This window comes from Lepidochelys kempii, chromosome 9, assembly GCF_965140285.1.
Source record: "Lepidochelys kempii isolate rLepKem1 chromosome 9, rLepKem1.hap1, whole genome shotgun sequence".
In the NCBI taxonomy this organism is placed as follows: Eukaryota; Metazoa; Chordata; order Testudines; family Cheloniidae; genus Lepidochelys; species Lepidochelys kempii.
In genome coordinates this window covers 50,644,853-50,666,255 of record NC_136388.1, presented here as the reverse complement: position 1 = coordinate 50,666,255, position 21,403 = coordinate 50,644,853, and the positions used below count along the sequence as shown (strand labels likewise).

At 50.1% G+C, this 21,403-nt stretch overlaps 1 protein-coding gene across 1 annotated transcript; it reads right to left on the bottom strand.

Moving 5' to 3' along the window:
• Positions 1 to 15,293: 15,293 nt before the first annotated feature.
• Positions 15,294 to 17,797, bottom strand: LOC140916912 (uncharacterized). Its single transcript, XM_073358809.2, has 2 exons — positions 16,417 to 17,797; positions 15,294 to 15,817 (listed from the first exon to the last, which is right to left on the bottom strand). Exons 1-2 carry the CDS (start codon positions 16,997 to 16,999, stop codon positions 15,294 to 15,296), a joined length of 1,107 nt encoding a protein of 368 aa, XP_073214910.2. The 5' UTR covers positions 17,000 to 17,797.
• Positions 17,798 to 21,403: the final 3,606 nt, after the last annotated feature.

The window sequence follows — 21,403 nt, the reverse complement described above, 5'->3', positions numbered from 1 at the left end:
CCCCGTAAGTCCCACTTCCATGAGAAGAGCTTCACCAGACATGTCTAGGTGGGTGTGTTTGTGGTCTCACCACGCTGCAGGCTGAGCATACCCTGGGCACACATCCGTGGCTGCTCTGGGCCCAACTTGACGCACAGCATGCTTTGGGGGGTCTAAAAGACACACTGAAGGCAGAGATCCTCCTTCACAATGTAAGATGCATCATTGCTGGAGGGAAGGACAGGACACTTGTGCCACATCCCAGTTATTCGCAGAAAAAAGGACAGCTTGTCTGACCTCAGTGAATAAACCAAAGCAGAACGTACCTGAGGCCAGAGGCTGACATTGTCTCAGTCAGAAGGAAGAGACATATTAGTCCCAATTCCTGAACATGGGGGCTTCTCATCAGCCTGACAGCCTGAGAACCCAGAGGCTGAATGGGAGTGGGGGCTGGGTTTCTAAATGAGCTCCTACCCACACCCTTTCCTATCCCTTCACTTGGATCCCAGCAGATGGACCTTCCTCAGAAGCAAATGAAATCACCCTCTTTAGGTTTCAGAGTTAAAACCCATTGACTTCAATGATGTATTTCACATTTCTCAAGGCTGTGTAGTGAGGATGGGTGGGTACAACAAGATGGGTCCTCGAGGATGGACCCAGAAGGAGGTGGAGAAAATTTTTATGGACTTTTACAGTGTTATTGTTTTAGCAAGTGGATTCTAGGTCTTTATGATCCACAAGATGAGTGTATTAAAGTGCTTTGATTGCTTTAAAAAAAAATCCCGCTACATTCATTCTGCTCAATGATCAGAGTTTCATACTGGAGGAAGCCTCTCAAGTTGGCACCAGTGGTGAAATCCCAGCCCTGATGAAGGGGGTGGCAAAACATAAGAACGGCCATACTGGGTCAGACCAGAGGTCTACCTAGCCCAGTAGCCTGTGGCCAGCAGTGGCCAGTGCCACAACAGTGGCCAGTGCCAGGTGCCCCAGAGGGAATGAACAGAACAGGTAATCATCAAGTGATCCATCCCCTGTCGCTCATTCCCAGCTTCTGGCAAAAAGAGGCTAGGGACACCATCCCTGCCCATCCTGGCTAACAGCCATTGATGGATCTATCTTCCATGAACTTATCTAGTTCTTTTTTGAACCCAGTTATAGTCTTGGCCTTCACAACACCCTTTGGCAAGGAGTTCCACAGGTTGACTGTGCGTTGTGTGAAGAAATACTTCCTTGTTTGTTTTAAGCCTGCTGCCTATTAATTTCATTTGGTGACCCCTAGTTCTTGTGTTATGAGAAGGAGTAAATAACACTTCCTTATTTACTTTCTCCACACCAGTCATGATTTTATAGACCTCTGTCATATCCCCCCTTAGGCGTCTCTTTTCCAAGCTGAAGAGTCCCAGTCTTATTAATGTCGCCTCATATGGAAGCCATTCCTTACCCCTAATCATTTTTGTTGTCCTTTTCTGAACCTTTTCCAATATACCTTTTTTGAGATGGGGTGACCACATCTGCACACAGTATTCAAGATGTGGATGTACCACGGATTTATATAGAGGCAATATGATATTTTCTGTCTTCTAATCTATCCCTTTCTTAAGGATTCCCAACATTCTGTTCACTTTTTTGACTGCCAATGCACACGGAGTGGATGTTTTCAGAGAACTATCAGAGTGCAAGAGTTCACCCTTAGTAACAACTAACTGTGCACCATCTGATGCTATTTAGGATGGGATAAGAGGTCTGCCACCCCTACTCATCTAGCCAGAGCCAGTCTTCCTGCTTGGGCAGCAGTAGCTCAAAGTGTCACTATGGTATGGGACTCTCCAGGTACAGACAGAACCCCACTCCCACCACAGAGTGCTGACTGAGGCAATGCTCCACTGCCTTGGCAGGGAGTGTCAGAACTTTAGCTATCTCCGTTCAAGGAGCTCGCCCCAAGGAAACTGGTGACAACTGGCCTAACAGGTTCATGGGCAAGTTAACCTATCTAAACTCAGCCCTAACGCCCCACAAGGAAGTGCTCCACTCAGGATGCTCCTAGACAATGGAATGGAATGGTCTGGGGACGACTGGCGAGAGAAAAAGCTTTGGGGAGTTAAAAGCAGTTGTTGTAGGAGCACCAGGATAGAAATAGGATAGGAAAGTGCCAATGCAAACTCGGATGGGCTGGGAGCAGCAATTTGGCAACTGCTTTTCTTTGTCGAGAAGGGCTGGAAAGTCCTTTCCATGAGCTGGAAAGTCCTCAGGAGGATGAAGAGACACCAAGAACTGCGCTAAGCAGCAACGCTGGATAGGGTGTGACTGAGGGCAGAATCTGAACAGTTTTCTTCTCTGCCTTTACTTTCTATTTGCTTTTCGCATTGTTGCCCCCATCTTTTCATATTACCAGTGATATCTGTCCTTAGGCTTTTCAATCCTTTTAAAAAAAAACAGGTCTATTCTGCAAAGCAAGATTTCTCCATGGACTAATTTATGTCACTCACCGCTGCTCAGGCCAGTTTTGCTAACAGCTCATGGAGAGAAATTGATTTATTGGCTGAACCAACAAATAAAGTGAGAACAGAGACACCTGGTGCAGCAGCAAGAAAGGAAAGCATCCTGCCTGATCCCAGCCATGAAAGACATTTTCAGACACTCAGAAAATGAATTAGCCACTAGATAGACACATTCTTGAAGCAGCCAAATAGCTGTCCCTGTCTGTAATTACCCGCTGGGGGTGCTGAACCATATATCACTGGTCTCTAATTGACTTGTCTCAGATCAGTTAGATAATCCTTGTTTACACCAGCGAATTTCTACAGCATCCCTGGCTTCCCCAGGCTTGACTGCCTTGCAGAACTCACAAGCTGTAAGGATCTCTTGCCCTGCAGAGCTCTACAACTGCCCCTGGCAGCCAGCTGCCCTGCCCTGGAGCGCTCAGCCACCATCCACAGCATTCTGATTTACTCTCCATGTCTCCTTGCAAAGCAGCTACGGTAAAGGCAAGAATCAGGCCCGCTGAGGAAGGTTACAAAAAAAGGATGCTTCTGACGCAATGACACCTGAATTATTTTTACAACTGATTTTCATCTTAATTTCAAAGATATTCCTCAAGTACCTGGAAAATCAGCACACAAATCTGAACCAGCCCTGAAAGCAGGCACACAAGTCTAGAATACCCTGAAAGGAAGTATACCGGCATCTTTTTCTGTGCAGTGTCACAAGGACTCCTGGCTGCAACTCGAACACCTTGACCAGTTTTCTATCTCCTGTTCTAGTGCACGGTGGGAGAAACCACATTAAAGCGGATAGGCCGGAGGGCCGCACTCCTTAAGGATAAATACAAGAAGCAGTTAAGCTCCTTTTTAGGGTAAGAAAGCTGGGCCAATGTCAGCCACCACTCAGATTGCAGGTCACATGCAAGGCCAGTCAGAAACTGAGCTATGTGGGCAGAGAGGTGTGCAGGGTATTGTTTGAGGAAGTCTGTATCTGGGAGCAGAAGCAGCCAGAGAGCAGGACGAGAAAACAAGCCAGAAAACTGAGCAGATAGCAAGTGAGGCACTGGAAACAGAGCCCTGAGAAAAGGTGAAGAGAGGGAGCTTTCAGGGCAGGATGTTGGCTGGAAAAAGGGTTGGAGCTATGAGCAAACAAAGCTGCTTCCTGTTTAGTTCCTACTGTGTTCAGAGAAACATCTTTGTAAATAAACAGAATTGCACAAAAGAAATACCTGATTCCTGCATCAATTTCTCCTCCTAACATAAACAACCCACAAGACACCGAATACTAGCTAACCACTCAGGTCAAGAGGAGTGACAATACTGTGCAGATTTCTATCATGCAGATTTAGGAAGGAAGTGAGAGGCCACAGCCTGAGATTTTAGGGTATCCATAATCATAGGCGCCAGGTTCCTCCGGGCCCAGGAGGTACTCAACCCCCAGCTCCATCCCAGGGGTGAAGGCTCTGGCTGGGGGTACGGGCTCTGGTGTGGGGCTGGGGATGAGGGGTTCGGAATGCAGGAGGAGGGGCAGGCTCTGGGAGAGAGTTGGGATGCAGGAGGGGGCTCAGGGCTGGGGTAGGGGCACAGGAAGGGGTTAAGGGTGTGGGCTCCAGCTGGACGGCACTTACCTTGGACAGCTCCTGGGCAGCAGCCGGCATGTCCGGCCCCTAGGCATAGGGGCAGCCAGGCAGCTCTGCACACTGCCTGCACCCGCAAGCTCTGCCCCTGCAGCTCCCATTGGCTGAGATTCCTGGCTAATGGGAACTGCTGAGCCAGCGCTTGGGATGAGGGCAGTGCGTGGAGCCTCCCTGACCACCCCTACGCCGAGGGGCCGGACGTGCTGGCCACTTCCGGGAACCACACGGAGCCACGGCAGGCAGGGAGCCTGCCTCAACCCTGCTGCGCCACCAACTGGCCATTAAACAGGCATTCCGGCTGAAAGCCAGATGCCTAGCAACCCTAGTCAGCCACCTCCTGGTCACCAGGGGTGCGTGTCTGCGGCACGCTGCTAACAATTCCTCCTCCTGCAGCTCCCTCTCCCGCTTCTCACCCCAGACAGCCCCCAGGCCCTTCTGGGTTAATTCCCAGCTCTTCTTCCTAGTACAGCAAATCAAAACTGAGAACAACGTAAGTTATCTGCTGATTGTAGGCTCTGTCCTCCAGGGTCTCTGCCAAGGGTCACTGCCAGGCTGCCTGCCTCTGTGAGTTATTGGGACTGCCTACCAGTCCCCACAGAGCATTGCCCCATCCTGCTGCTCTTATAGTGGAACCACCACCTGATCCAACCCAGGTGTGGCTCCTTGGTCATCAGGGTTGGCTAGGCCTAGGCCCTCCTGCTCTTCCGTGCAAGCTCCCCTGTTGTGCCTCCCCTGAAAAACCATGCCCACCCCAGGACAAGTCCTACCCAAGGAGAACCTCGCCCCCTTAGCAACAGCCCTTCTCGGGTCTGGTTTTATTACTAGATTCCAAATAAACAAAGAGCCCCAGGTGAGCCTCAGCTGGGACACTTCCCCCCTCCCTGGAGTACAGTCTCCCTCTGGACTGCTGGAGAAGACACGGGGCCTGGTTTCCTTTGCCTTCTCCCAACAAGGGAAACGAGTTCCAGCTGGGTGTTTCTACCCCTCCCCAAAGCCTTGCCCATGCCCAAGCCAAGCTTCATTTTTAACTCCACCCTTTAGCAGTCTCTCTCTGACTGCAAAGCCCCCACCCTCCACCCCTTGATCTCAGCAATTGCTCTCTCCCCTGGAGAGCCCTCTGCATCACTAACGGTCCTCCTTTAAGGGAGCAGGCTACTGCATCCTGCTGACTACACTACTTACAATAGGGGTTACCCAGCCACCCCCTCATGGTTAGGACTGCCTCTGCAGCACCTTTCTAACAATTCCTCCCACTTGCATCACACCAAACAGTTTCCAGGCCCTTTTCCCCACGCAGCAAACCAAAACTGAAAACAACAGCGGAACAGTTAACCTTGCAGATCACAGGCACCATCCTCAGGGGTCTCTTTCCCAGCTCACTGCCGGACCCCCTGCCTCTGGCAGTCCCAGCAGCTCTCCCACAAGCCCTGCGCTGCCCCATCCTGCTGCTCTTATAGCTAGGGCCCTACCAAATTCAGGGTCCATTTTGGTCAATTTCATGGTCATAGATTTTAAAAATCACAAATTTCATGATTTCATCTATTTAAATCTGAAATTTCATGGTGTTCTAATTGTAGGGGTCCTGACCCAAAAGGGGATGGGGGGGTCACAAGGTTATTGTAGGGGGGGGTCACGGTATTGCCACCCTTACTTCTGCACTGCCGGCAGAGGTGCTGCTTTCAGAGCTGGGTGGCTGGAGAGCAGCGGCTGCTGGCCAGGAACCCAGCTCTGGAGGCAGAGCCACGGCCAGCAGAGGCGCTGAAGTAAGGATGGCACGGCATGGTATTGCTACCTTACTTCTGTGCTGGTGCCTGCAGAGCTGGACCCTTGGCCAGCAGCCGCCACTCTCCGGCCACCCAGCTCTGAAGGCAGCAGTGCAGAGGTAAGGGTGGCAATACCACGACCCCCCTACAATAACCTTGCAACCCCCCACAATTGCCCTTTTGAGTCAGTCCCGCAGTTTGTGAAATGCTGGTCTCCTCCATGAAATCTGTACAGTATAGGGTAAAAGCATACAGAAGACCAGATTTCACCATCTGTGACATGTTTTTCACAGCTGTGAATTTGCTAGGACCCTACTTATAGTGGAACTACCTGATCCAACCCAGGTGTGACTCCCTGGTTATCAGGGTTGGCTGGGCCTAGGCCCTCCTGCCCTTCAGGGCAAACAGGTCTATTACACTCCTTTAACTGTGCTAGATGCTGCCTAGAAAATACATACCCAGCCCTAGAGGGGTTACAATATAAAGCCCTGATCCTGCAACTGGATCTGCATGGGGGCAGCCTGACATCTGCACAGAATCCCATTAAAGTCAATGGGGAACCACCTGCCTGCACGGGTTCACCCACACAGATCTAATAGCAGGATCAGGCCCCAAGTAATCCCAAGGGCTGCTCTACCGAGGGACCATTATCTCCTTGTTGTGCTGTGTGGACCTCAGCTGTTACACGCTGGTTTGCACACGTCGGAGGGCTAGTGCACTGGATTGCTGTAACAGTAGGGAGCTCTCTGCATTACAAACCTTACTATCTGTGGAGGAACTCATCAGTCGCTTCCTAGGCTGCAAGGCAACAAGTCTGGAGGTCGGCTTCTCTGCAAACATTGTCTAATCTCGACTGACCAGAGACACAGGGTCCTTACCGCATGACGTTGTCCTCAGCAGAGAGCAGAGGTTCCTTCGGCTGGGGTGGTATTTCTCCACTGTTATTCTTTTGCAGCACTTACCGAGTACGTATAAAACGGTGTCACCGGCAGCTCCTGGATCAGTGAGCTCGTGGTGTGGGCCCCAAGCGCCAGGCCTTAGAGAACACTGCGCACCTCCTGCTAGGCTCCAGGCGCTTAGTTCCCTTCCACTGCCCTTGAGGAGGCAGGAATTCACCTTAGAAATGGTCGTTGCACTCAGGTAGGACCCAGCACCGCCATCAGGTCAGCAGAGACAACCCCTTGATTAGTACAAGGGCCCAGCAGGGTCTGGGGGAGTCCCACAGACCCTCCCCCCCACAATAGCATACGTGCCAAACCCTATGGAGGGATGCTCTCTAACCTGAGCAGCCCCGACTTCCTCCCTCCCCCAGGCTCCTCATCCCAAAGGAAAGCCCCTGGCAGTATGAGCTGGGAGTGTGAGTTCCAGGCTCTGTTGCATTATCTACTGGCCATCGCCATGCTGGGCAGGGCTCCCTGCTGTGCCAGAATCACTCTCACAGCTTAGCTGCAGTGTGCCCCAGCCCAGGGCTGGATTAACCCCTCACTGGCCTTAAGCCAAACCCCCTCGTGTCTGCCCCCAGGGCTCTCAGCTGCCCCTTCCCTGCGTGGGCCCTCAACAGCTCCTTGGACTTGTAGAAGCTGTGGAAGGTGTCGCTGAGCGAATCCTGCAGCCACAGCAGAGGAGACCCAAGCTGCTGGAAGCAAGTGAGGCCAGGCCGATCCCCAGGGGGAGCCCCAGTGCCGGAGCCAGTCTCACGGTAGCAGGGAGAAGGAGCAGCTTTGGCCACCCCGCTGCCCCCTCAGGTTTTCCCTGCTGCACCTCCACCACAATGGGGGCAGGAGGCCAAATCTGAGGGAATATAGGCAACCAGCTGGAGACAACCAGTCCATAAGGAGTGGTGCCACTCAGAAGAGGCACATGGACAACAGCCAGGTATAATTATCCCTACTGTTTCTGTAGGGGCCTTGACTTGACCCTGCGATTTGTTCAGAAAAAGCAAAGCTGAAAAATCTCCTGCCATCAATACTATAACGTGACCCTTGACAGATAAACGGCTCATAAAAGCTTTGTTCCTATGCTATATTGTGCGTAACACCCAATTCCCCTGCTTTATATTGTTACGCTGCCATATCCTTCAGCACTGCAATTATTGACATTTACATTCTATTTCTTGAGGGGTTTTTACAAAGGACACCTGCCAAGTTCCTCCCTTATATAGGACTGCTACTGGGTGTTCCCTGATTTTAATTGCTGTTGTAGCAAAGGCTGGGGATATAGAGAATATTCAGTTTTAGGGAATTAATTTCAACATGACACAACTCTGTTTTCTTCCAGCTGTGCTTGCAAGAGGCCCCTAGAAGCCCACCACCTCCCAGTGTGACAAAGCAGGGATTTTTTGGAATATTTGTACGAAGCTTGTGTGTGCCTCAGTTCCCCCTATGTGCCTTAGTGTTATCTTGGGAGTAGGAAGGATTGCTTGCTCCCTGCAGAGAGTCAGAGATTAAGATATGTATGGCTGCTAGCTGTCTAGAACTTATCAATGGAGCTTTTGAGAAGACAGTGGCAACTCCAATCACCGGGACTTGGATACCTAGCAACTAATGACCATGGATGGCCACCTCTCTGCAGGGAACCACGCACTGTTTGTCCCGCTGGAGAACAAAGAGCTGGGGAGGTGCCGGGGGTGGTTAAAAGGTTGGCTACTGAGGTTCTGGGCACACACCTGAACTGGGACACACAGAGGTCAGCGGGACAGAGCTTGGGGCTCTGTGCTGACCACCATGGACTCTGCTGTAACTTTCTTTTCTCCATGCTAACCCAGGGCTTCCAAGCTGTGTTCCTGTCGACTAATAAACTCTCCTGTTGTACAGCATTGGCAGAGTGGCACAGCAGATGCTGACAGCAGAGGTGTGCTGCTCCCTAAGATTGTACAAGTCTTCCTCAGGGGTCTGTCTCAGTGGGACTCAGAACACAGCTCACCATGTGAAGCTCCAGCCAAAGGAGGAGGTAAAGCCATGTGGCTTACCCTGGAGGAAGAGTGAGACCCCTAGGGAGTCTGGCACACTGAAAGGGTTCCTCCCAGAGGCTGTTCCAAAGCTGGGGCCACAGCACCAATCCTGTGGATCCATGACACCAGCTACTGGGCCGATTCCCCACTAGCCTGCCCTGATGCAGCCATGAACGCTGCTTGTGGAAAGCGAATGCCAATGCCAACGAATTAGGAGTGCCCACTTGGCACAGGTGTTAATGACGACATGAGCTGCAGGGCTGTGGGGAATGAGACCCACTGGATCACTTTGCATGCGAGCAGAGATACTGGGAAATTACCCATGATGGGCATAAGCGTCAGAGGTTCAGGTTTGTATCTGTGCTTAGGAGGATCAAGGTGGGCTGGACAGCTTGTGAGCACAGACTACCGATCTAGACTCTGACTGTGGGCCCCTCACTATGTTATCTGAGCACCTTGCAGGCAGGAATGGATTGATTCAGCCACCAACACTCCTATCCAGCTGGTGAGTGTCACAGCGAGTTCCCAGGCAGGAAGCCAAGGCACAGCAAAATGAAATCACCTTGCCCAAGGCCACGCAGTAAGCCTGCAGCAGAGCCAGGAGCTGAACGCAGACCTCCTGAGTCCCAGCTCAATGCTTTACCCACAAGCCCCTCCTTCTTACCCACCCGGTACAATTTCTAGCACTTCCCTGGTGACACTGGAAATGCTTCTTGTGTGATATCTCAGCACCTCTGCACTAGGTCTGGGCGTGGGGCTGGGTGATCAGTATTGCCTCTGAACCCATTCACACATCCTTTAAAATGATACGACCCAACATTCCCGGGGGGATACACAGGGAGCTGTCTCTTCTGGTAGTGCTTTGCAGCAGTATACACATGCACTGCGAACAGAAGCACACACCCTGGAATGATACACATCATTAATAGCAATATTATATGAGCATACCCTCTAATCTTAGCTTCCTTTTCAGTCACATCACATGGGGCGGAATCCACATTAAAAAGTCACATGAGCCGTTTCCGTTGCCTCTTAAATCATCTGCTACTCAAGATGGAGACAACTAACATGGCAGGATCCCAAGTGGGTCTGATGTGTGGAGCAGAGCAACAGTTGCAAGGGCTCTGAATGCCCTCAAGGCCTCTACCATGATTTTAGCAAGGAGGGAAATTTGCCACGAGAGCAAAAAGTGACTCTCTGCTGAAACTCCAGCTTGAAGAAACGGGCTGTTTGCCAACAGAGTCTCATGGGAAGGAGTCAATCTTTGAGCAGGCCTGAGCTAATTAGACCTTTCAAGAACATCTCACTTTTTTAACCACAATATTTTAAATTCTTTCAGCAGCTCAGGACTCAGTTTTCTCTTCCTAATGCCAGTCTTTTGTGCCTACTTACAAATGTGGCACTGAATCTCTCTCATTTATAGAGATTTGAATGCACCTGCCTCGATTAATGGCACGGAATGCAGCTGATATAACTGCAGCTTATAATGCCATTCTTGATAGAATGAATTTTTTAAAAATTGGAACCTTGAGAAAACTCTGGGAAACACATTGGGACTCCCTTAATAGTGGAAGAACAGGAGAAATTTTGGGCACGGCACCAAATATTGCAATCTTTACAGTACAGCATTCTTTTTCCTTTCATGAATTATACTGGAGTTTAATTTTACTGGAGCAGATTAGACAAACACCAGTCAGGGATGGTCTAGTTAATATTTAGTCCTGCCATGAGTGCAGAGGATTGGACTAGATGACCTCTCGAGGTCCCTTCTAGTTCTATGATTCTATAAATCAAAGAGATATAAATGAGGGAGACGTAATGCAGAAACCCCTGACTTAAAATATAGTCAGTGGAATAGTGCAAAGACACAGAAATATTGGAAACAACATAGAATCATAGAATATCAGGGTTGAAAGGGACCTCAGGAGATCATCTAGCCCAATCCCCTGCTCAACGCAGGACCAATCCCCAATTTTTTTTGCCCCAGATCCCTAAATGGCCCCCTCAAGGATTGAACTCACAACCCTGGGTTTAGCAGGCCAATGCTCAAACCACCTCCCCTCTATTATTATTCAACAAATAATGAATAAACCATTGACACAGAATGAAAATCCTCAACTGGCCAGATAGCCAGTTCTCTAGATTCTGGAGACAATTCTACTTCTAACAGACAGACATTTCTACATAGTTTTTTGTCCTGTGCAATGTTCTGTAGGCCCAGGCAATTGAGATCAGAAAGGCCCAGCCAAGAGAGGAATGGGTTTCAGAGATCTCACATTTTGTCACTGGTTTGGGAACTGAAGAATAATGACCAGATTTAAAATAAAAGGTGGGTGAGGGGTGTAAAAGATATTCCTTTCCCTGTAAAGGATGAATCCTGCAAGTATATATATTTACTAGCACTTCCTGTCATCTGTCCGTAGAAGCATACACAGGCACCTGCAGGGCTGGGTTTGGAAGACAGAGCCCTGCCACTCGAATTAAAGGAACCTCTTGCTTTGGTATCTCATACAGAAGGTGCCCTATGTCCACTGTAAGCTGTAGCCAGGCAGTAGAAAGCGACATACACAGACACATTGCCCAGTCCTGCTCCCACTGGAGTAAATGGCAAAAACTCCCACGGATGTCAACAGGAGCAGGATGGAGCCTGTGATTCCCATTGATATCAGATTCTGACCTGGGTGACAGGAGTGTAAATCTGGAGTGACTTCCGGGGCTGCAGTGGGGTTACTCCAGATTTACACTGGTGTCTGAGATCAGAATCTGAGCTGGTCAGAACAGGATTAGCCTCCAACAAAAAATCATTCAGAGTGTTGCTTAATGACTGTGGTAGACATTGCAACCCATGCAATATCTTTTCGGCATTGTATTAACTCTAGGAGGGGTTTATACGTGAGTGTGTTCTCCTCCATGGGGGAGAGTTACCCCCAGCTCCTCCAGGAACTAGAATCAATGAAGAGGACTAAGGTGAGTTGCTGAGCTTAAAGAACCCCAGAGGTGCCACCTCCATTGTGGTGTGCATACAATGGGTCATTCTGGGTTTTCCAGAGACCAAGAGCCAAAGGAAGAACTTGGGATATAGAAAGGCTGAATTTAAACACACTGAGGGCATTCCTTTTGACTCAACAAGCTGACAGGGCCATGAGGAGTAGGGGAGACCCCCAACTCTTGCTGAGCCCTGTGCTGGAGCTGAGGGCTCTGAGTAAGCATGAGGGAATGGCTATTGTTTTGCTTATGTTTTCCTCTATAATGCTTTTACCTTAAGACTGAACAGTCTCTGTGTGGTCACTTGTCACTGCTGGCACCCATTGGGCTGAGCCCTTGGAGGGAACCAACCATCGCAACCAAACGAGTGCAACTGTGTGAGAGAGAAACTCTGCCATTCTGACCTGCCAATGTTTTCTAGCCAAACATGGTGCATCAGTTAACCTGGGATTTGCTAAGACAACAGCAGGAAGATGATGGTGGGTCCCCTGGAGCGCTTTGGCATTCTATGTTACCAACAGCCAAACCTCAAGCTAAGCACTGTGTTTTCCTGGAGGCAATCGGGTCTAGCCTGGGGCTGCTTTTGACACATGCTGCAGAGAGCAGCTCCCTTTCAGACCACGCTGCCAATGTCTACACTACGAAATTAGGTCGAATTTATAGAAGTCGGTTTTTTAGAAATCGGTTTTATATATTCGAGTGTGTGTGTCCCCACAGAAAATGCTCTAAGTGCATTAAGTGCATTAACTCGGCGGAGCGCTTCCACAGTACCGAGGCAAGCGTCGACTTCCGGAGCGTTGCACTGTGGGTAGCTATCCCACAGTTCCCGCAGTCTCCGCTGCCCATTGGAATTCTGGGTTGAGATCCCAATGCCTGATGGGGCTAAAACATTGTCGCGGGTGGTTCTGGGTACATATCGTCAGGCCCCCGTTCCCTCCCTCCCCCCGTGAAAGCAAGGGCAGACAATCATTTCGCGCCTTTTTTCCTGAGTTACCTGTGCAGACGCCATACCACGGCAAGCATGGAGCCCGCTCAGGTAACCGTCACCCTGTGTCTCCTGGGTGCTGGCAGACGCGGTACGGCATTGCTACACAGTAGCAGCAACCCCTTGCCTTGTGGCAGCAGACGGTACAGTACGACTGGTAGCCGTCATCGTCATGTCTGAGGTGCTCCTGGTCGCCTCTGTGAGGTCGATCAGGAGCGCCTGGGCAGACATGGGCGCAGGGACTAAATTTGGAGTGACTTGAGCAGGTCATTCTCTTTAGTCCTGCAGTCCTATTGAACCGTCTTATGGTGAGCGGGCAGGCGATACGGACTGCTAGCAGTCGTACTGTACCATCTTCTGCCAGGCAGGCAAGAGATGAGGATTGCTAGCAGTCGTATTGTACCATCTTATGCCAGGCAGGCAAGAGATGAGGATGGCTAGCAGTCGTATTGTACCATCTTATGCCAGGCAGGCAAGAGATGAGGATGGCTAGCAGTCGTACTGTACCATCTTCTGCCGAGCAGCCATGAGATGTGGATGGCATGCAGTCCTTCTGCACTGTCTGCTGCCAGCCAAAGATGTAAAAGATAGATGGAGTGGGTCAGAACAAGAAATAGACCAGATTTGTTTTGTACTCATTTGCCTCCTCCCCTGTCTAGATCACACTGCAGTCACTCACAGAGAAGGTGCAGCGAGGTAAATCTAGCCATGTATCAATCAGAGGCCAGGCTAACCTCCTTGTTCCAATAACAACGATAACTTAGGTGCACCATTTCTTATTGGAACCCTCCGTGCAGTCCTGCCTCAAATACTCCTTGATGTACAGGCACACCCTTTGTTGATTTTAGCTCCCTGAAGCCAACCCTGTAAGCCGTGTCGTCAGTCGCCCCTCCCTCCGTCAGAGCAACGGCAGACAATCGTTCCGCGCCTTTTTTCTGTGCGGACGCCATACCAAGGCAAGCATGGAGGCCGCTCAGCTCACTTTGGCAATTAGGAGCACACTAACCACCACACGCATTATCCAGCAGTATATGCAGCACCAGAACATGGCAACACGATACCGGGCGAGGAGGCGACGTCAGCGCGGTCCCGTGAGTGATCAGGACATGGACACAGATTTCTCTGAAAGCATGGGCCCTGCCAATGCATGCATCATGGTGCTAATGGGGCAGGTTCATGCTGTGGAATGCCGATTCTGGGCTCGGGAAACAAGCACAGACTGGTGGGACAGCAAAGTGTTGCAGGTCTGGGACAATTCCCAGTGGCTGCGAAACTTTCGCATGCGTAGGGGCACTTTCATGGAACTTTGTGACTTGCTTTCCCCTGCCCTGAAGCACATGAATACCAAGATGAGAGCAGCCCTCACAGTTGAGAAGCGAGTGGCGATAGTCCTGTGGAAGCTTGCAACGCCAGACAGCTACCGGTCAGTTGGGAATCAATTTGGAGTGGGCAAATCTACTAAGGGGGCTGCTGTGATGCAAGTAGCTCACGCAATCAAAGATCTGCTGATATCAAGGGTAGTGACCCTGGGAAATGTGCAGGTCATAGTGGATGGCTTTGCTGCAATGGGATTCCCTAACTGTGGTGGGGCTATAGACGGAACCCATATCCCTATCTTGGCACCGGAGCACCAAGCCGCCGAGTACATAAACCGCAAGGGGTACTTTTCGATAGTGCTGCAAGCTCTGGTGGATCACAAGGGACGTTTCACCAACATCAACGTGGGATGGCCGGGAAAGGTGCATGATGCTTGCATCTTCAGGAACTCTGGTCTGTTTCAAAAGCTGCAGGAAGGGACTTTATTCCCAGACCAGAAAATAACTGTTGGGGATGTTGAAATGCCTATATGTATCCTTGGGGACCCAGCCTACCCCTTAATGCCATGGCTCATGAAGCCGTACGCAGGCAGCCTGGACAGTAGTCAGGAGCTGTTCAACTACAGGCTGAGCAAGTGCAGAATGGTGGTAGAAGGTGCATTTGGACGTTTAAAGGCGCGCTGGCGCAGTTTACTGACTCACTTAGACCTCAGCGAAACCAATATTCCCACTGTTATTACTGCTTGCTGTGTGCTCCACAATATCTGTGAGAGTAAGGGGGAAACATTTATGGCGGGGTGGGAGGTTGAGGCAAATCGCCTAGCTGCTGGTTACACGCAGCCAGACACCAGGGCAGTTAGAAGAGCACAGGAGGGCGCGGTACGCATCAGAGAAGCTTTGAAAACCAGTTTCATGACTGGCCAGGCTACGGTGTGAAAGTTCTGTTTGTTTCTCCTTGATGAAACCCCCCGCCCCTTGGTTCACTCTACTTCCCTGTAAGCTAACCACCCTTCCCTCCTCCCTTTAATCATTGCTTGCAGAGGCAATAAAGTCATTGCTGCTTCACAGTCATGCATTCGTTATTCATTCATCACACAAATAGGGAGATGACTACCAAGGTAGCCCAGGAGGGGTGGTGGAGGAGGGAAGTAAAATGCCACACAGCACTTTAAGCACAACACTTTAAAAGTTTACAACTTTAAAATTTATTGAATGACAGCCTTCTTTTTTTTGGGCAATCCTCTGTGGTGGAGTGGCTGGTTGGCCGGAGGCCCCCCCACCGCGTTCTTGGGCGTCTGGGTGTGGAGGCTATGGAACTTGGGGAGGAGGGCGGTTGGTTACAGAGGGGCAGCAGTGGCAGTCTGTGCTCCAGCTGCCTTTGCTGCAGCTCAACCATACACTGGAGCATACTGGTTTGGTCCTGCAGCAGCCTCAGCATTGAATCCTGCCTCCTCTCATCACGCTGCCGCCACATTTGAGCTTCAGCCCTGTCTTCAGCCCGCCACTTACTCTCTTCAGCCCTCCACCTCTCCTCCCGGTCATTTTGTGCTTTCCTGCACTCTGACATTATTTGCCTCCACGCATTCGTCTGTGCTCTGTCAGTGTGGGAGGACAGCATGAGCTCGGAGAACATTTCATCGCGAGTGCGTTTTTTTTTTTTCTTTCTAAGCTTCACTAGCCTCTGGGAAGGAGAAGATCCTGTGATCATTGAAACACATGCAGCTGGTGGAGAAAAAAAGGGACAGCGGTATTTAAAAAGACACATTTTATAAAACAGTCGCTACACTCTTTCAGGGTAAACCTTGCTGTTAACATTACATACATAGCACATGTGCTTTCGTTACAAGGTCGCATTTTGCCTCCTCCCACCGCGTGACTACCCCCTCAACCTTCCCCCCTCCCTGTGGCTAACAGCGGGGAACATTTCTGTTTAGCCACAGGCAAACAGCCCAGCAGGAATGGGCTCCTCTGAGTGTCCCCTGAAGAAAAGCACTCTATTTCAACCAGGTGACCATGAATTATATCTCACTCTTCTGAGGATAACACAGAGAGATAAAGAACGGATTTTAGTTGAATGCCAGCAAACATACACTGCAATGATTTGTTCTACAGTGATTCCCGAGTACGTGTTACTGGCCTGGAGTGGTAAAGTGTCCTACCATGAAGGACGAAATAAGGCTGCCCTCCCCAGAAACCTTTTACAAAGGCTTTAGGACTACATCTAGGAGAACAGACTACATCTAGGAGAAATGCCAGGGCAAAGTAATCCTTTCACATGCTTGCTTTTAAACCATGTATAGCATTTTAAAAGGTACACTCACCAGAGGTCCCTTCTCCGCCTGCTGGGTCCAGGAGGCAGCCTTGGGTGGGTTCGGGGGGCACTGGCTCCCGGTCTACGGTGAGAAACAGTTCCTGGCTGTCGGGAAAACCGGTTTCTCCGCTTGCTTGCTGTGAGCTATCTACAACCTCCTCCTCATCATCATCTTCTTCGTCCCCAAAACCTACTTCCGTATTGCCTCCATCTCCATTGAAGGAGTCAAACAACACGGCTGGGGTAGTGGTGGCTGAACCCCCTAAAATGGCATGCAGCTCATCATAGAAGCGGCATGTTTGGGGCTCTGACCCAGAGCGGCTGTTCGCCTCTCTGGTTTTCTGGTAGGCTTGCCTCAGCTCCTTCAGTTTCACGCGGCACTGCTTCAGGTCTCTGTTATGGCCTCTGTCCTTCATGCCCTGGGAGATTTTCACAAAGGTTTTGGCATTTCGAAAACTGGAACGGAGTTCTGATAGCACGGATTCCTCTCCCCATACAGCGATCAGATCCCGTACCTCCCGTTCGGTCCATGCTGGAGCTCTTTTGCGATTCTGGGACTCCATCATGGTCACCTGTGCTGATGAGCTCTGCATGGTCACCTGCAGCTTGCCACGCTGGCCAAACAGGAAATGAGATTCAAAAGTTTGCGGTTCTTTTCCTGTCTACCTGGCCAGTGCATCTGAGTTGAGAGTGCTGTCCAGAGCGGTCAGAATGGAGCACTCTGGGATAGCTCCCGGAGGCCAATACCATCGAATTGTGTCCACAGTACCCCAAATTCGAGCCGGCAACGTCGATTTAAGCGCTAATCCACTTGTCAGGGGTGGAGTAAGGAAATCGATTTTAAGAGCCCTTTAAGTCGAAATAAAGGGCTTCATTGTGTGGACGGGTGCAGGTTTAAATCGATTTAACGCTGCTAAATTCGACCTAAAGTCCTAGTGTAGACCAGGGCCAAGCTTAGCTGCCTCACCAACTCCTCGAGTGCTGCAGGGTGTAAGTCAAAGCAGGTCCCTATAAGTCCCCTAATCCTGACCATCCCAGCACTTCTGCCTCTGCAATTTGTTCACTAGCCTTTGCCCCCCTGAGCAGCCAGCTCAGCTGGGCGTACAGCTACTGGTATCGCCAAAGTAGCTCACAGCCGGTAGAGTGTTCCAATCAGTATGGGACTTTCTGACCTTTGTGGATTGGTCTGTTAAGATGATGAGCCTGATTCTCCTCTCCCTTATGCCATTTTCACACCACCAGGACTCCATTAGCCTCCACAGAATTTCTCCTGATTCACTGCCGTGTACACAAGTGGAGAATTGAGACCCCTTAGGACAGGGGTGGGCAAACTAGGGCCTACAGGCCGCATCCGGCCCATCAGGGTTTTGGATCTGGCCCGCGGGATTGCCAGCCCCATAGCACCCACCCGTGGGATTGCCAGCCCCATGCCACACCCCACACCCCTCCTGCACCCCAACCCCTGCCCTCAGCCCCCTCCTGCACTCTGTACCCCTGCTGCACGCCAACCCCCTGCCCTGAGCCCCCTCCCACACTCCGCACCCCCTCCTGCACCCCAACCCTCTGCCCTGAGTCCCCTCCTGCACCCCACACCCCCTCCCACACCCAAGCCCCCTGTCCCAGCCCTACATTCATGGCCCTGTATGAAATTTCCCCACCCAGATGTGGCCCTCAGTCCAAAAAGTTTGCCGACCCGTGCCTTAGGACAATGGCCAGCTTCACAGAAGACTGCTGAGAAAACCAATGCTCAGAGATGGGGGTGGGGTCTGTCCAGAACCAAACCAGCCGGTGTATACAGTCCACTGCTTCCCCTTACACTGATTCTATAACACAAAAGAGCTTTTATTCTGTTCCTCAATGAACTCCTCTCAACATCTTCCCTCAGAGAGACAAGCATTAGGCACCACCTTGTGGCTATGGTCATTAAGCGCACCATTTTTGCATTTTCCTACCTCAAGCCACTCTACTCTCCCTGTGGTATTTGTCTGGACACATCTTACAAGATGTAAGAGCAAACTTACTGTAATGGATTTCTAACCCCATTGCAGTGACAGGGTGTCAGCCTCCTTTAATTTGTAGTGGTTTCATTCTAGTTGGAGCACTAAGGGCAGTTTAGAATTAAGGTCACCTAGGCAATTCCGTTGTAACCGCTCAGAACTTCCTGAAGCTTTGCTTTTGTGGGATGAAATTTTCCACACTTGGTCTCTGTCAGAAAGTTTTGGATTATTCTTGTTCTAAACTTTGAGCAGACCTCATTCTACTGGTTTTGAGACTGAAGGGAGAGAACCATTTTTTTTCCTGTGTAAAATTAATCTTATCACCTGTTTTTGAACAGTTTGAACAACAAAGCGATGGAGATACAGTGTTGAAATTTGGCAGTGAAATAGCCTTTGTTGTGAAGTAGTGCTGTGGGTGTTTTGGTGAAAATCAGTTGTGATTTGACTGAGTTATGAAGATTTGAGAATCGCAGTTTGCAGATACCACCAAGCTGGGAAGGGTTGCAAGTGCTTTAGAGGATTGGATTAAAATTCAAAATGATCTGGACCAACTGGAGAAATGGTCTGAAGTAAATAGGATGAAACTCAATAAGGACAAATGCAAAGTAGTCCATTTAGGAAGGAACAATCAGTTGAACACATAAAAAATGGGAAAGAAGGAGTACTGCGGAAAGGGATCTGGGGGTCATAATGGACCACAAGCTAAACGAGTCAACATCGTAACGCTGTTGCAAAAAAAGTGAACATCATTCTGGGATGTATTAGCAGGAGTGTTGTAAGCAAGACACAAGAAGTAATTCTTCTGCTCTACTCCGTGCTGATTAGATCTCAACTGGAGTATTGTGTCCAGTTCTGGGCACCACATTTCAGGAAGGATGTGGACAAATTGGAGAAAGTCCAGAGGACAACAACAAAAATGATGAAAGGTCTAGAAAACATGTCCTGTGAGGGAAGATTGAACAAACTGAGTTTGTTTAATCTAGAGAAGAGAACACTGAGGGGGCATGATAACAGTTTTCAAGTACATAAAAAGTTGTTGCAAGAAGGAGGGAGAAAAAATTTTCTTCTTAACCTCTGAGGATGGGAAAAGAAGCAACGGGCTTAAATTGCAGCAAGGCAATGTAGGTTAGACATCAGAAAAAACTTCCTGTCAGGGTGGTTAAGCACTGGAATAAATTGCCTAGGGAGGTTGTGGAATCTCCATCACTGGAGATTTTTAAGAGCAAGTTAGACAAACACCTGTCAGGGTGGTCTAGATCAGTGGTTCTCAACTAGGGATCTGGGGCCCCCTGGGGAGCTGCAAGCAGGTTTCAGGGGGGCTACCAAGTAAGGTCAATGTTAGACTTGCTAGGGTCCAGGCAGGGGTGAAAGTAAGTCTAGGGACTTACTGGTATGGGGCTGGGCTGGGGCTGGCTCTGGCCCCCGGAAGGGGCAGGGCCTCAGGCAGAAGGAGCGGTGCGGGGGGGGGGGGTCAGAGCCAGCCCCGGCCCACCCTGTACTGGCAAGTGCCTCATTCCCCCTCCCTGGGGTAACAGCGGCAGCTGGGGGCTCTGGCAGTGGTTTAAAGGGCCCTGGGCCCTTTAAATTGCCGCCCCAGCCCTGCCGCTGCTACCCCAGGGCTCCGGCAGTGGGGCTCTGGGAGCAATTTAAAGGGCCGGGGGCTCCAGCTGCTGCTGAGAGCCACAGGCCCTTTAAATTGCACCTTGGGTCGACGATCCACCCTGGTACGGCGCACCGGCTCTTGCTTTCACCTCTGGGTCCAGGGTAGAAAGCGAAAACTCCACTGCATGGGACTGAAGCGCTGGGCCTAAGTCCTGCCACCTGGGGCTGAAGCCGAAGCCTGAGTAATGTAGCTTCATGGGGGCCCCTGTGGCATGGGCCCTGCTTGTATCCCCTAACACAGGCCCCAGCTTTTATATGCAGAAAACCAGTTATTGTGGCAGAGGTGGGCCATGGAGTTTTTATAGCATGTTGGAGGGGGGGTGGGGCCTCAGAAAGAAATAGTTGAGAACCCCTGGTCTAGATAATACTTAGTCCTGCCAGGAGTGCAGGGGACTGGACTAGACGCCCTCTTGAGGCCCCTTCCAGCCCTATGGTTCTATGTGCAGTATCTGGTGTGTGATTGTTAAAGCAACTTGTTTCAAGCACAGGGAGGCTGTGCAGCACATGCTTGGCTAACAGCTGCGAAGGTGCCTCCGCCACAGCACGTTCTCAAAGTGTGAATTGAACAAAACCTTCGAAGGTGCATAGTGGAGCATCTGATGCTGACAGTACATTGCGTGTGGGGAGGGTACAGTGACCATGTCTAGCCAAATAGTGACAGATCATGGATTTGTTTTCCCTTTCAAACAAGGCTACAAAAACGACATTAAGAAAACATTCAGGTTGCACAGATAAGTACTGAAAAGTGGTGCATAAGCAACCTTACCTTGCGCCCTGCTATCAGTACACTGCACTATCGACTTTAATGATATAATCACATACAGTATCTCAAATATTCTGCTCCATCACACAGTGGAGATCAAAGGAGCTTTGCCAGTTTACATCAGCTGAGGATCTAGTCCCTAGATCCTAATCAATATTGCCAATTCAGCAAGAGATCCTGACAAAATTGCACTGGAATGCAGGAATATTTCTATTCTCACACTATACCAAAGACTCTCTAGATAATAGAAGGTTTCAGAGTAGCAGCCGTGTTAATCTGTATCCACAAAAAGAAAAGGAGTATTTGTGGCACCTTAGAGACTAACAAATTTATCTGAGCATAAGCTTTCGTGAGCTACAGCTCACTTCATCGGATGCATGCAGTGGAAAATACAGTGGGGAGCTTTTATATCCACAGAGAACATGAAACAACGGGTGTTACCATACACACACTGTGACGAGAACGATCAGGTAAGATGAGCTATTACCAGCAGGAGAGAATAAAACAAACAAAACAAAAAACCTTTTGTAGTGATAATCAAGGTGGGCCATTTCCAGCAGTTGACAGAACATGTG

What these genes read in the sequence shown, in the direction of transcription:
- LOC140916912 (XM_073358809.2), bottom strand. Translation starts at nt 16,999, where the DNA reads ATGCAGAGCTCATCAGCACAGGTGACCATGATGGAGTCCCAGAATCGC. An exon ending in AGGCGGAGAAGGGACCTCTG is followed by an intron (nt 15,818 to 16,416) that starts GTGAGTGTACCT and finishes TTTCTCCACCAG; the next exon opens with CTGCATGTGTTTCAATGATC.